Here is a 13,665-nt window from a genome sequence, read left to right as displayed (position 1 = left end):
GTATACTTAATCCTTTTGTACTCTTTATTTTACTCTTATCATGTAATCAACTACTCGCACTCTCGGTGCTCTGATGTTCTTTTTGCATCTTTTATACTTTTATACTTTTATATCTTTTTATACTTCTGTACTTCTTTATTCTTCGTTCAATATATGTTTTTCCATGTATTCTTGACGTAAGTCTTACCTTTTTTCTTGTTTTTGGGGGAGCCGGGGGGAAGTGTAAACTGCATAATACCAGTTATGCTTTGTCTGGTACTGTACGAGCAAGTGCTGTACGTGTTTACTTCCCCAGCAACATGGGGCTCTGATAAAGATGTGTCCACTTTGTACTTACTTTGTCGGCATCGGCTGACCCGGCCGACCTCTCGGTACACTGGTTATTCCCCCCCTACGTGGGAACGTGGGTCGAGCGTATTTAAGCTTGGGATCATGCACTCGAGGCAGAGTCGTGTCCAGTCTGCCTTCGAGCCCGTCCCATGTCGACTCTCCCTGGTAAGCGCCAATAAACCATATACTCTGCACTCTAGTTTCCTTGAGTAGTACGCCCCATACCGCTGGTTACACTCCATGTGTCAAGTATGCGTTTGTAAGTGTGTACTTGCAAGCATGCATTATTTGTAAGTGTGTACTCAGTAGACAGTTAGGTTTGCAGAGGAGTCAAATGTGTGGCCTTCGTACATAACAGCGTATGTACTGTGGGATTCCCTATGAAGATACGTTGTTGTGTCAGATGGCGTGGCCGCCATGATGGCGCAAGGGGGCGACACTGTGGCGCCAATTTCGGGCGAGGCACCCGGGGATTCGGCCGAGGGCCACAGGGTCGCGGTCCCCCCAAGAAGAAAAAGGGGAGCGTTATCAGTGCAGCAAGCTCTGGCACTGGGCGGCGGAGTGCCGCGGCGGTGAGGCAACAAAGTCCAATCGTCAGCAAGCAAAACAAGGAAGAAAATATCGAGACCGGAAATGGGGTCGCAAAGGTCCCAGCACCGAAGGAGCACATGTAGGCTACCTGTGGAACTCAGACACCGGTCTTCCCAAAGAACACGAAACGCTCACAGTGACGTCATTTTGATGTCAATATGACAAATTTTAGTCAAAATTTGGACAAAAAAACATCATTTTGACGTCATGTTGACGTCCTTTCACTGCTTCGTGTTCTTTGGGTTGCCTTGCGCACACGGGGCGTCCCGTAGACGTGCGAGAGAGACAGAGCAACGAGATGAACCTTTCGAGACACAACAGAGAGACAGCAGCCACCGAAACAAAGACGCTCACCCGTGAGCGAAACCTTCTGAAACCCAGCAAACGTCCTGGTTTAGGATGCGTTGTCTCTCTCCCTCCCGCGAGATGAAGAGAAGCACCTCATCCGATACCAACACGCTCCCTCGGTCTCCGATTTTCCCTCGAGAAGACTAGCGGTGCGTTGTCGCAAGCTTGCTCCAGAGCAGCAACTCTATTCCCAAAAGTAGTTCTGTCGCTCTGTCTCTCTCGCACTTCGCGGGCAGAACGCAGTGGTGCGAGAGAGACAGAGCGACAAAACGCTTGTTGTGAACAGAGCTGCAGGCTGCTTTCGGAGAGACGTTTCGTTTCTCAGTCTCTGTCGCACTCATGCGGTGTCCGTAAGTACGAGAGAGAAGGAGCTACGAAACGGTTCCTCGTGAGCGCTGTGCTGCCAACCGCGTTACCGCACGAAATTCATAATCCAACTGGCGCTGACGCATTTCGGTTTCGGACGGCCATTGCTGCGAAACAGCCAAGCTGTGTGAATATGTGTGTGTGTGTGTGTGTGTGGAGGGGGCGGGGGAAGGGGGGAGTACGTTGTCGACGGAGAAACGTGAACGAACACGGCAAAAACAACGTCCGGGTTTCCCAGGCGCACCCTGGAAAAATGTCCTGTTTTTCCAGGCTGCGCCCGGGAAACCCGGACGTTGTTTTTGCCGTGAAATACAGCAAAACGACCAGATGTCCCCAGGGCATCACACACCAGCGTATGGATTATTTGTGCCAAGATCAAATAAGTCGATACGAGTCCAGTAGGTCGTGCGTACGGACTTCTTTAACCTTCGCTCAAAGAATAAATTACGCAGGTGTGACTAGGCTTGGAAGCAACTGCTTGGCTATGCAGGGGAACTAGCGGACAACTCTAACGGCCACACACACACACACACACACCCTGGCTTTCCTTGTTTCCACACGTGCACTCGTGAGGGTTAAAGTGTGAAACACACACACACACCACGCACGCACTTAAAATGCGTGCGTGATGGGTGATTTTTCTGGGGAACAGGGCACCCGTGACTGAGTTGTTTCGCAGCAATGGCGTCGCTCCCTCCCGTCCACCGAACAACAAATGCGTAACCGCCACTTGGACTACGACTTACGTGCACGAACGCAGGCTGCGGCGGGCTCAGAGTGCTGCAAGTGCACTGGGCTGAATCGGAACAGTGCTGTCGCCGCTCCGTCTCTCTCGCTCGCAGCCCGCACCTCGCGGGGGTGCGAGAGAGACGGAGCGACGCCACTGCTGGAATTCAGCCAGCCGTCTGATTCCGAACTCTGCTTCGTCGCACCCCTACGGACCGCCCCATGAGTGCGAGAGAGACAGAGCGACGAAAGCAGTGTTCGGAATCAGACGGCAGGGAGCAGGCCCACGACGACGGAACGGCGGACGGCGTCCTACAGCGGACTGATTCACAGCGCCGCTTTAGTCGCTCTGTCTCTCTCGCACTCGGCGGGCGAACCACGTAGGTGCGAGAGAGACAGGGCGACGAAAACGACGCCCTGAATCGGACTTCAGACCAGTGGCGGATCCAGAGACGGCCTGAGGGGGGGAGTCAAAGTAGCACATGTTGCCTACTTACAGGGCGGCTATCTAGAGGTCCAGGGAGGGGCAGTTGTCCGTTTGCCCCCCTCTGGATCCGCGCTTGCTTCAGACGCACGGTCTCCGTTGGCGCCTGCACGGCTGATTCCGCGCACTGCACCCATCGCTGTCTCTCTCGCACTCACGGAGCGCCCCGTAAGGGTGCGAGAGAGACAGCGAGCTGGCGGGCAGCGCGGCCGCGCGGCGCCTCGACGACTAGAAGAGCGTCGAGGCGCACACCGCCACGGCCGCGGCCAGACTGAGGCCACTGCGACGAAAAGTGAGGGTCCCAGGCGGGAAGGAACCGAGTCAAGGGAGCAGAGGGCACGCGCGTGGAAGGAGGGGAGGCCGAGTCCGGGCGCCCCGACGTCCGTTTCTCTGTCACTCCCGCACGCGGCGCCTCATGAGTGCGAGAGAGAAAGACCCCCCTCTTGCTGCCAGCCTGCAGAGACGTCCCAGCGCTGCACATGCCTGCTATCAGACCGTGGGACGAAAACAGGCCGGGAAGCGGGGGAAGGGGGGGGGAGGGTAGCATTGGGCGCGGCGATATTCGGGCAGGTCAACCGGGTCACCTCGTCCCCCACTTATCTTCCTCGGTCTCTCTTTCTCTCTCTCCCTCTTTCTCTCTCTCTCCCTCTCTTCTCTCTCTCTCTCTCTCTCTCTCTCTCTCTCTCTCTCTCTCTCTCTCTCTCTCTCTCTCTCTCTCCCTCTCTCTCTCTCTCTCCTCTCTCTCAAATCTGAAATCTGAAAATTCAGACTACTTTTCTGAGACTTGGTGGTCTGAATCTATATTTCAGACTTGTTTTAGACCACACTGCCAATCCAAGTTTGTAGGCGTGGGACAATTTGTCTCACGCTTGCAAGTGTGAGACACGGTTTGTCTGACACTTGCAGGCGTGGGACCCGTGGCATTGAACCACGAGCTAGCATAGGCAGCAAGTGTGGGACAAACTGGCGTCTCACTCTTGCAAGCGTGAGACAAACGTGGCTCACACTTGTAAGCGTGAGACAAAATGTCCCACACCTACAAGGGTGAGAATGTCTCACACTTGGATTGGCAGTGCACTTGTCTAAAAAGAATACATTGCAAACCTAACTGTCTACTAAGTACACACTTACAAATGCATGCTTGCAAGTACACACTTACAAACGCATGCTTGGCGCCGTATAGCTCAATGCGTCAAGCATGCGTTTGTAAGTGTGTGCTTGCAAGCATGCATTTGTAAGTGTGTACTTGCAAGCGTGCATTTGAAAGTGTGTACTTAGTAGACAGTTAGGTTTGTAGTGTAGGCTGCATGTCGGTATGAAATTTGCGACCTTCAGGCGTCTGCAAGCCGGTTCCGAGCACCACTCGACACTCGAGAAAAGCAGGAGTAGCGCGCACACCCGACGCGCGGTGCCTACACTCCAAATCCAGGGTGTCTAGAAACTATACGCCTTAGGCGTATGCCACAGAAATGGAACTGCCTTAAGGCGCCTTGATTCTACACGCCAAAGGCGTATACCCCATTGAGCACCTTTTGCAGATAGAAGTTAGCATGTGAGCACCATTGGTCGAAGGAAAGGTGCGTGCATTGTACACACCCTGGATCATAGGCACTGAGCTCAACAGGACTCAAGGTGCGTAGAATGTAAACACCCTTTAAGGCCTCGGTAGCCATGGCCTCGGACAAGGGCGGTGTTTGCATTCAACGCACCTAGAGTCCTGTTGAGCTCAGTGCCTATGATCCAGGGTGTATACAATGCACGCACCTTTCCTTCGACCAATGGTGTTCACATGCTAACTTCCATCTGCAAAAGGTGCTCAATGGGGTATACGCCTTTGGCGTGTAGAGTCAAGGCGCCTTAAGGCAGTTCCATTTCTGTGGCATACGCCTAAGGCGTATAGTTTCTAGACACCCTGGATTTGGAGTGTAGAGAGGGGGAGGGGGTCGGGGCCGCTGCACGATGCGTGCTTAAGTCTCAAGTCCGCGAGTACGTAGATAGATCGCTGCGCGGCGCGGTGGGGCGTGGCGTCTCCAGAGGGGGCCGGGGCACTGCGCGACACATGGTACGCACTTCGTAGACAGATGAGGCGATGCGCGGCGCGCGCGACCCGAGCACCCACAGCCTCCCGTACAAGAGAACTACACTCTAAATATGGGGTGCCCAGAAACTGGGTGCCTTTGTCGCCCGCCCCACTTTTTAGGGTGCCAAATGTCGCCCAGTTTCTGGGCACCTTTGTCGCCCAGTCTCGGGTGGACAAATCATACAGTAACCGTCCCTCTCCCATGGTAGCCAGCATGCCAATGCTATCTGCAGAAAAGGTCTCAATGGGCCCCGACTAAGGGCTTTGGCCCTAGATTCTGGGCACCTTTAAGGCACGTCTCCAGGTCGCTGTGAAGCCAATAGTGAAGGCGTTAAAAGTTTCTTAATACCTGGTTTGTCCACGCCGAGGGGGACGTTGGGGTTTCGACGCGAGTACCGAGAATAGATCGCTGCGCGGACGCTGGGGACAGTTTGGCACCCAAAGTGGGGCGGGCATTGCAGCAACATGGCGCACTTCTGACTAGATGCTGCGCGCACCCCACTATTTAGAAGTGACTAGCGACGCGCGGCGAGGGCACCCGCCGAGGGCAAGGCCGGGGATGGCTCAACCAGCAGAGGTGCGGCTGTTCCGGTAGGTTCCGGGGCAAACTTTCATAGCCTTCGTTGAATATAGAGGCCAATTCTCAAGATTTCCAAATTCGAAGAGGACTTGGAAAGAGGAAGAAAACTTAAGTCTGAATAAGACATTAATGAAAAGTGCACAGGTATAAGCCTTTAAAATAGTGTGGGTTATTCAAGTTGGGAAACTTTCACATTTATTTGGTATCTTCAAAGACGTCAACTTTAAATCGCTCGAAACAGTCCACTGCGGGCCAGAGCCCGCAAGTAGGCAACTTATCGGGCTTGTGCCTTTGGTGATGTTGGATGGGTTGTCTATCTTCTTGGCGCTGGGCACCTGGGCAGTGGTAGTCTGTGGAAACGACATCAAATTTGTTCCATCGTGAAAGCTGCCACGCATGTTTAAGTGTGAATTCATAGAAGCAGTACAAGTGTCGCGTTTTCTTTTAAATATGACGCCATGGTGGCACACGTTACCGTCAAGTAAACTAAAAAATTCCGTACTTTTGTACGCAAAATGTACCGAAAAATATAGTACGGAAAAGTAAGGAACGTCCGTACTCGTTTTTCTTACTTTTACTTTTTTCTAACCTTTTTCTTACTTTTTTCTTACTTGGTTTTCTTACTCTGTCGTACTTCTTTTTCTTCTTCATGTAATCGGGTACGGAAAAAAGTACGGAAGTTTCGTAGTAGGATAGGGTCGGACGATTCAAGCAAATTGTTGACCAGACATGTTCCGTACTTTTTTTTCTCGCGTGTGTCACGTTTGTGTTTGGTGTTCCAAGTCAGGGGGCGGCAACGGCCTAGAAAGCGCGTGAAGCCATGCGCGAGGAAGGTGCAGGGGTTACTTATTTTGCTTCGATTGGAAGATCTAGCCCATTGATTGCAAAACGCTTTGCGCAGATCAAAAGAGCACAAACTTTAAGGTGCATTAGGCGTAGTAGATTACCCGATACTTCCAATTCAACCGAACACAAGGGCGGAATCATTTACATCAACATGGCGCATTCCAGTTTTTCCTGAATTTTATGATTTCTCGTGTTTTTTTGTGTTTTCACTGCACCTTAATATAGGGTAGAAGTTGCGAGAAGGATCAGGGGTTACCTAAATTTCATGGATCTTTCCATGTGTGCAAGCGTTTATCAAAAAGCACCTAGTTTTCAGTGATCCGAACAAGTCAACCGCACTGGGCGGATCATCCTCACGCGCATCCCTAGGAAAGTTGCCTATTTGTCCAGTGCACCAAGGTACTGAGGAATCCACATGGACGGGTACAATTTGAACAACTGTGTAGACAAAGCTCATTCCAACATTTCTGTCTTTCCTCTTAGACTGACCCTTTGACTGTTCGATGTGAATCTCACAAGTTTGCAACTGCGTCTCTCTACTCTGCAGGGTTGCGTTTAGAAAGGCACCTAAAACAGGCCTCCGAAAATCGATGGAAAAATGACGTTCAAAAAGGTGATTTTTGCACCCCTGATTCTGGGCCAAGCAATCACCGCAGTCACTTCAGAATTTTTCATCGTGCACTTTGGACAGACTACTTTGATATTTTGGGACTACTGAATGCATACCTTGCTTTGTGTCCGTACGCTGGTGGGGTGATCCATGATTGGACCACCCTAACCTAACCTTAGCTAAAATAGCCATATTTTCTTGTCCTCACAACTCCAAAGTATTCGAGTTAGAGGTACCACTTTTGGTAGCCATATGACCAGTAAGGTAAACATCAACATTAGATTCAAAAATAGAAGTCAACCCATACTTAATTTCGATTTAGAGAAGATTATTTTAAAAGTGATCCATGTTTGGTAACCTTACCCTAACGATTCTTGGAAAAATGATCATCTTTTTGTACCGTCACGTGCAGCCAACATATGTGCACTCTGTCAGAAAATCTGAAAACTCAGTCACATGGTCACATTCAAACACGAAAACGATAGTACTACCTAAGTGTCACATTCGATTGGATGTGACATGACATTTTTGACAATGCGTAGTCACATTTGTCATACTGTCTGTGTCAGTTCGCTGGAACTAAAAGACTAAAATTTTGGGCTGAGGTGTTTTTTTGTCGCCAAAATTTGGGTGCGTACCATTTTTTGCTGAGCGATAGCGAAGCCCGTTACTCCAGTGCGGTTGACCAACGAATACTTCCAACGTTACTTTGCGAAAACTGTCCGTTCGGTCTGGTGAACGGCTAGAGTGGGCTGGGTGGATGTGTAAAAGTGGTCGGTGTGTTACTAGCTGACTGCTCCTGAATTCGGCTCGGCCCTCTGCGCAGCTTGCAGTTATTAGGAGTTCTTGGTGTCGGCACACGCAACAATACCTGCTCAAAGGTTCAGCTTTTATGCCGAACAAACCCAAAAAAGTGCCTGTCAGAAAAATCGAAGTTTTCTCAAGGTAGAATCACCGTTGTCTTGAAGTAAAGGGGGTTGGGGCGACATTGACCGCAGTCACTATCGGACAAGTTAAGTAATTGAGTGAACGCATGTGTCAAGGGTAAACGTGTTACTGTAGACAGAAGGAACTCTAACTAAATCAAGGGGGGCTGGGCCAGCCCCCAGATGCAACAGTAACGCAATTACCTGACATGGAAAGGTCAATGCTAACCGATAAAGGCATCGGCTACGCCAGTGCCAAGGTAGGTACGCCAGGCGCGGATTGGAGGAACAGGCCGCGAGACATCGCGAAGCCTGTTACGACAAGACGCGGTCTGGCGTAAACCTACCTTGTATCAGGCAAATTGGGGTGACGAAACCATTCTCATCCAAATTTGGGTCATAATAATATCTGACCATTTATGTAGCTACCCAAATTTGGATGAGGAAGGTTTTGTCACCTAAATTTGCGTGCTAATAATAATTCTCAGCAAATTTGGGTGATGAAGTGAACCTCGCCCAAAATGGGGAATTGATCAGCTCTTTTAAACTGTCAGAGTAAAATACAGTACATGAGTGATTCACAAAATTCATTAGCTGCTTTCTGTAAAAAGATGGGGAATACTGCTTCCAGCGCGAAACCGGTTGCGAGCGATTCAGCCAGGAGCTCAGGCACTTAAAACCGCGTGTGGCTGCCTGAGGCGCCAGTTGTTGGGTTGGCATCGCACAGTGAACGCTTCATTCCACACAGTCGACAGACGTTCAAACCTTCAAGATGGCATCAAAGAACGCCAGCGAACAGGTAAGGTTACACTCTCATTCGAGGAACGTGACACAATGCTCAAACGAACGTGACACTTTGTCACGAGACACTTTGTCACGTGACACTTTGTCACGTTCGTTTCAACGTGATGTCACGTTCCTGGAAACAAAATGCAGCGTTCAGAAAATGTTAAGCTGTATTTCGTTTCTTTTGGTTATACGCGCAATATTGTGGTCGGGGTCAATCACCATGCCTCATGTACAGCAGGGTGGAGCGCTGGAACTTAAGTCGAATCTTCCTTCACAGTGTGGGTGTATCAGGGCACTACAGGAACAGGGACCAAATTTTTTTTAACCCTGGAAACCTTTTTACTACTTTCTTGACGGCCCCAAAGTTGTGTCCAAACGTAAATATTGCACTTCTTCGGGCATAGCGAAGGAATCACGCTTAAAATTGATCTGATCTTTTCTGATCTCGTGCGAAATGGAAATATGACAACCCAACAGCGTTGGCCCGTCTTTCTGCCGCCACATAGTTATTAGAGAGTCGGATTGACACGACGCTCCTTCTTACCATCCCAGACTGACCACTTTCGGAGGAATTCAGTATCATGTGATTTTCCTATCAAAGTGTTTCCCTTTGCTAACAAAGAAATCGGTGACGTACGCATTGCATTTTAGAAAACTAGTTTTATTTATGTTACAGATTGATCCCGCGTTCGCGTTCCTTGCTCGTTTTGTAGCTGCCAGTATGAGTCAGGCTCCAGCCAAAACTGAGCCTAGCTCACGAGGACAAAGTCTCCCAGTACACAGCGTTGGCCGTATTCCTGAAGAGGCTAGTGCGTCGACCACTCCACCTTCGGGCACACATCGGAAAAGGTCGCGAAACGATTGCTCCGATTCTGACGTCAAAAACCAATGTGCGTCTGCTTCGGCGTCCCCGGCCGCAGTTGAGTCTGCTGAAGATTTGGCGAATCGGGCTTGGCATGCTGTCAAGAAGGACATTCCTTGGTTCCCCTGGAACTGGGAGAATCTGTGCGGGACGCTGCACAGTACTGTAAACGGGGAAATGGGGCTCCTCACCTGCCCTCTGTGCACAAAATCTGTTGAGACAAAGCGTACAGATAAGAAAAAAGCGTGGTCAGTTTTGGATTTCTCAAAACACGTACAGGAGTGTCTTATATCTCGATTTTATAAACGTGTATTCGCTGGCAAAAGTCCAACTCAGGCTGAACTACGGGAATACTTCATAGATGCTTAAGAATAAAGTGACTGCGTGTCGTGCAATAATTTAACCCTTTGTCTCCCGATTCTGTTTTTGAACCCTTCTCGAAACCATCATAAATTGCACACAAAAGACTTGCACGGCTTAAGACGGTGCTCGGGCTTCCAAGGCCTAAATAATTACTAGAATAAATAAATTTATTCTAGCATTTTCCAGCATGCGCCTTGGAGACCTGGAAGCTGTTTCTACCGTATTTCATTGAAAAAAATATCAGAAAAAGGGGCGACAAAGGAATCTCTGTTCTTCGATAGTATCTCACACAGCCACTGAGAATGGAAAAGTCATGATCAATACCCAATTTTGGGCGAGGTTTACTCTCTCACCCAAATTTGGGCGAGGAAGGGTGTATCAGCTCCCTACATAGCTCCATAGTATTATGACCCTAATTTGGGTGAGGAAACTTTCCTCACCCAAATTTGGGCAATAAAGAATTCCTCACCCAAAATTTTAGTCATGGTCATGACTCTTTCATTCTCAGTGAGCAAGCCAAGAAAGCAACTGGGTATCATACATACATACATCATACATACATACATGCCATGTACTCTCTTGAGTTTTGAAGATTGGTTGAGGATGGAAACGTGAGTCATAATCATGCAAGTGGAGGTGTGCCGTCGCCTGTCCTAGCGATCCTGGCCTTGATGACGTCACTGGATGCTTCTTTGAGGTCGTAGGCCAGCCCCAGACGGGCACAAGCTTTGATGAAGGTTGCCATCGGATTGTACTGGAGCCCAAGCTCAGATGCCTTGTAATCCCAGGGGAACGCGTGGTGGTAGTTGTGCCATCCTTCTCCAAGAGCCAGATGCGCCACGAGTGAACTTTGCACTGGATAAATCGTCCTGTGGCACATAAAGAAATTTTCAGTTGAGGGAGAAGAGCAACGGGTTCCAAAGTCGTTTACACGGCCACTCTACAAACTGAAGTGTGTACTCAGTATGCGTCTGTAGACGCATACTTGCAGATACACACCTACACATGCATACTTAGCTGAGTACACGTCTACAGGTGCATACTTGGCTGAGTACACACCTACAAATGCATACCCAACTACCCCAAGTATGCATCTGCAGATGTGTACTCATGTAAGTATGCATCTGTAGGTGTGTACTTGCAAGTATGCGTCTACAGACGCATACTGTGTACACACTTCAGTTTGTAGAGCATGTGCATCAATGGTGGATTTCGTGGTTTCGTCATAATGTCTGTCCATAGTTCATTTTTCTAAAGAATTTCTTTTCTTCAGCTCTATGACAGTAAATAGCTTCGACAGACAGAAAATTCCCCATTAGCTATTTAGTTCTGTAAGTATTTTCATTCTGTGCAGCCTTATTCATAAAAGTAGTCAAGACGAGTTTGAGAGTGTACGTTGACGATCGTATGTGCCGAAGACTTCTACCCGTTCATTGAAGTGTACTTACTTGTCGTACGGCTTCGTACCGAAATGGTGGCTCCAACTGTTTATCATGGCAGTGCAGTTCAAGCACCACACAACACGCAGAGTTACGGGAACGAGAAAACTGTTGAGCCATGTTTCATTCCATCCGTATACCGCAGTGATCAATGGAAGCGCTACAGCGAAAAGCAGGATCAGCTTGTACTGGTGCCTGAAAAAGAACGACCACTGTTGTTGCCTTAGCCATAGCGAGGCCCCCGAGTGGGGCTGGGAAACTTTGCCTGTCCGGACTTCTCACGGCTGAACCGATCTGGATAAGATTTTGTGGGTCATTAAACATGGCCTTCGCTCGCCACACCAAAAACAGCTTTTTAAGTTGGTTGAGCCGTATCACCAAAATTCATTTTAAAAAGGCTCAAATTACATATTAATGTGATTTTTAATTTTTTGGTGGATTGGCGGTAACGAAGCCCTTCCGTGTTTGGGTGCGCTAGACGCACATCCTGTCTGTTTGTACACACTCTCGTGAATTTTTTCGTGTAATTTAAAAGGATGCATCGAATACCTCTACCTACCTCCTTTGAAACATAACGTAAGGGTCATTTTCGAGATCAGACATGTCGACTGTCTTATACTTTGCCAAAACCTCGGGGTGTCTTCGGAGCAAAGCCCAGCCGTGGTGGGCGAAGAAGAATCCCCGCCCTGCACTGTAAGGATCGGCCATCGTGTCCGAGTGCTTGTGGTGAACGCGGTGGTCTCTGGCCCAGCTCCAGGCACATGGCTGCAACACAGGTGCGTTTTGGGACAGAAGACTGGCTAAACTAAAGCAAAGCTGTATGCCGAAGTCAAGCATTAGAGAGAAGGGCAAAAGAGGAGAGCGAAAGATGATGGTCACGGTAAAAAACGGTTCCTGGTTTTCCCAGGAACTCCCTGGAAATCGCCTAAGTCTCTACCATAGGCTTCCTGGAAAAACCAGGTACCGTTTTACCGTGTTGGTTGTTACCTGAAAGGACAACGAACCCATTGCCAGAAGGAAGACCTTTAAAGGTAGGGTCGCTTTGAATGCCCTGTGAGAGAAGAGTCTGTGTGCTCCCGCGTTTGAGCCCACGGTCGACAAGTAGTAAAGAATAACGCCTGGAAAATAAACTAAAAATATTACAACGCGCCCTAATGGAAAAATCCTAATTGTTTGTGTGCCGCAGAAAATGTAGCAAATTCGCGCACCTCTGAAAGCTGAAAACCCAATGTGACATACTGTAGAACTCAAGCCATCAATTATAGAAAAAGTTTTCAAAATTTCAGTTTGATAGGTGCGCGAATTTTCATTAGGATTTCAGACATGTTTCTGACGTTCTGAAAAAATTTACACGAGTCCATATTCATGCTGAGCGGGAAAGACCATCAAAACCATGATTAAGATGACTTTTGTGCAAAGCAAATGATATGTGGGAACTTTCTTGCGATGCCCCAACAGTAAGGATCTTTCCCTTAAGACGCATGTCCGTCAAGTCGGACTCGACGTGGTCCTGTATTCATGGCTGACTGAGGTCTCGACTGTAAACGTACTTTCTCATCATTTTGTTAATTCCATATCATATTTTTCGATTTGACGAAAATTCTTTGAAATCTGATCTCTTTTCATCGAAATTCGGAAGTCTCGCGCCCAAATTGCTTTATTTTTTAACTCCAGTAAGGTGGCTTTCATCTCACGAGACAAAAAAAAATGTTAACATACGTCATAGAATTGTAGTCGGAGTTTTGAAGGTCTAGGTCAAGCCTCAACTCTAAAACCTAAAAATATTGCGCCTTGCTTATGACGCTATACGTCTATTTTGACGGGCTTTTTCGTTTACAATCTCAGAAAGCCGCGTTTGTGGGCCCACCCTAACAGCCAGGAAATACGACAAAGAGAACAAAATAGCCGGCGCTAGTTTACTCCGACAGTAAAAACACGATACTTACTAAATATCCACGTCTGCCATTTAACCTGAAACAGGACGAAGCGGGGCAAAGCGTAAAGTGCAACGAGATGAGCCAGCCCCAGCAGAAAAACGTTAATCCACACTATGTCTGTCTCGAACCAAGGGTTGTTTTTCTTTTTCAGAACTAGGTGATCCGGCTGCCGAACTTCTGCAGCCATTCTTGAATGCATAAAACTCTTCAGCTAGATGCCACTCAATCTCTTGAATCCACGGGCACGGGTGGATCGTGGTGGCGTCCGGGGCACTGGCGACCGCGGTGGCGTGAGGCAGATGGTGGGATGGATCACAGATCCGTACCTTGATTAAGGTCGCAAGCATCAACTGTGGAACCGTGATTCTGGTACAAAGCAGTTGGGTAA

The 13,665-nt window shown here is 48.7% G+C and overlaps 3 protein-coding genes across 8 annotated transcripts in view; 1 reads left to right on the top strand and 2 right to left on the bottom strand.

Moving 5' to 3' along the window:
- LOC117639916 overlaps positions 1 to 3,102 on the bottom strand; it is a 25,884-nt gene extending 22,782 nt beyond the window's left edge. For all 3 annotated transcript variants that reach the window (XM_034375975.1, XM_034375967.1, XM_034375971.1), the window contains exon 1: positions 2,859 to 3,102. The gene's annotated coding sequence lies outside the window, so the exon portion shown is untranslated. The remainder of the gene's footprint in view (positions 1 to 2,858) is intronic.
- Positions 454 to 9,941, top strand: LOC117639922. 3 transcript variants are annotated; one of them, XM_034375989.1, is made up of 3 exons: positions 454 to 495; positions 8,519 to 8,686; positions 9,353 to 9,941. In XM_034375989.1, the coding sequence occupies exons 2-3, from the start codon at positions 8,660 to 8,662 to the stop codon at positions 9,905 to 9,907; spliced, it is 582 nt and encodes a 193-aa protein (XP_034231880.1). In that variant the 5' UTR covers positions 454 to 495; positions 8,519 to 8,659; the 3' UTR covers positions 9,908 to 9,941. The 3 variants fall into 3 exon arrangements, with proteins under 3 accessions (XP_034231880.1, XP_034231879.1, XP_034231882.1); XM_034375988.1 differs by having other exon boundaries at positions 460 to 495; positions 9,336 to 9,941; XM_034375991.1 differs by having other exon boundaries at positions 476 to 495; positions 8,499 to 8,686.
- LOC117639918 (acyl-CoA Delta(11) desaturase-like) lies at positions 9,317 to 13,665 on the bottom strand. Of its 2 annotated transcripts, none has more exons than XM_034375980.1 (6): positions 13,287 to 13,665; positions 12,328 to 12,458; positions 11,900 to 12,105; positions 11,350 to 11,535; positions 10,462 to 10,770; positions 9,317 to 9,749 (listed from the first exon to the last, which is right to left on the bottom strand). In XM_034375980.1, exons 1-5 carry the CDS (start codon positions 13,474 to 13,476, stop codon positions 10,524 to 10,526), a joined length of 960 nt encoding a protein of 319 aa, XP_034231871.1. In that variant the 5' UTR covers positions 13,477 to 13,665; the 3' UTR covers positions 9,317 to 9,749; positions 10,462 to 10,523. The 2 variants fall into 2 exon arrangements, with proteins under 2 accessions (XP_034231871.1, XP_034231870.1); XM_034375979.1 differs by having other exon boundaries at positions 10,466 to 10,770; positions 13,287 to 13,662.

Source organism: Thrips palmi, unplaced genomic scaffold (assembly GCF_012932325.1).
Source record: "Thrips palmi isolate BJ-2018 unplaced genomic scaffold, TpBJ-2018v1 HiC_scaffold_12, whole genome shotgun sequence".
Classification (NCBI taxonomy): Eukaryota; Metazoa; Arthropoda; class Insecta; order Thysanoptera; family Thripidae; genus Thrips; species Thrips palmi.
Note: the sequence above shows the minus strand (reverse complement) of the source record. Positions and strands in the feature narration are given on the sequence as shown.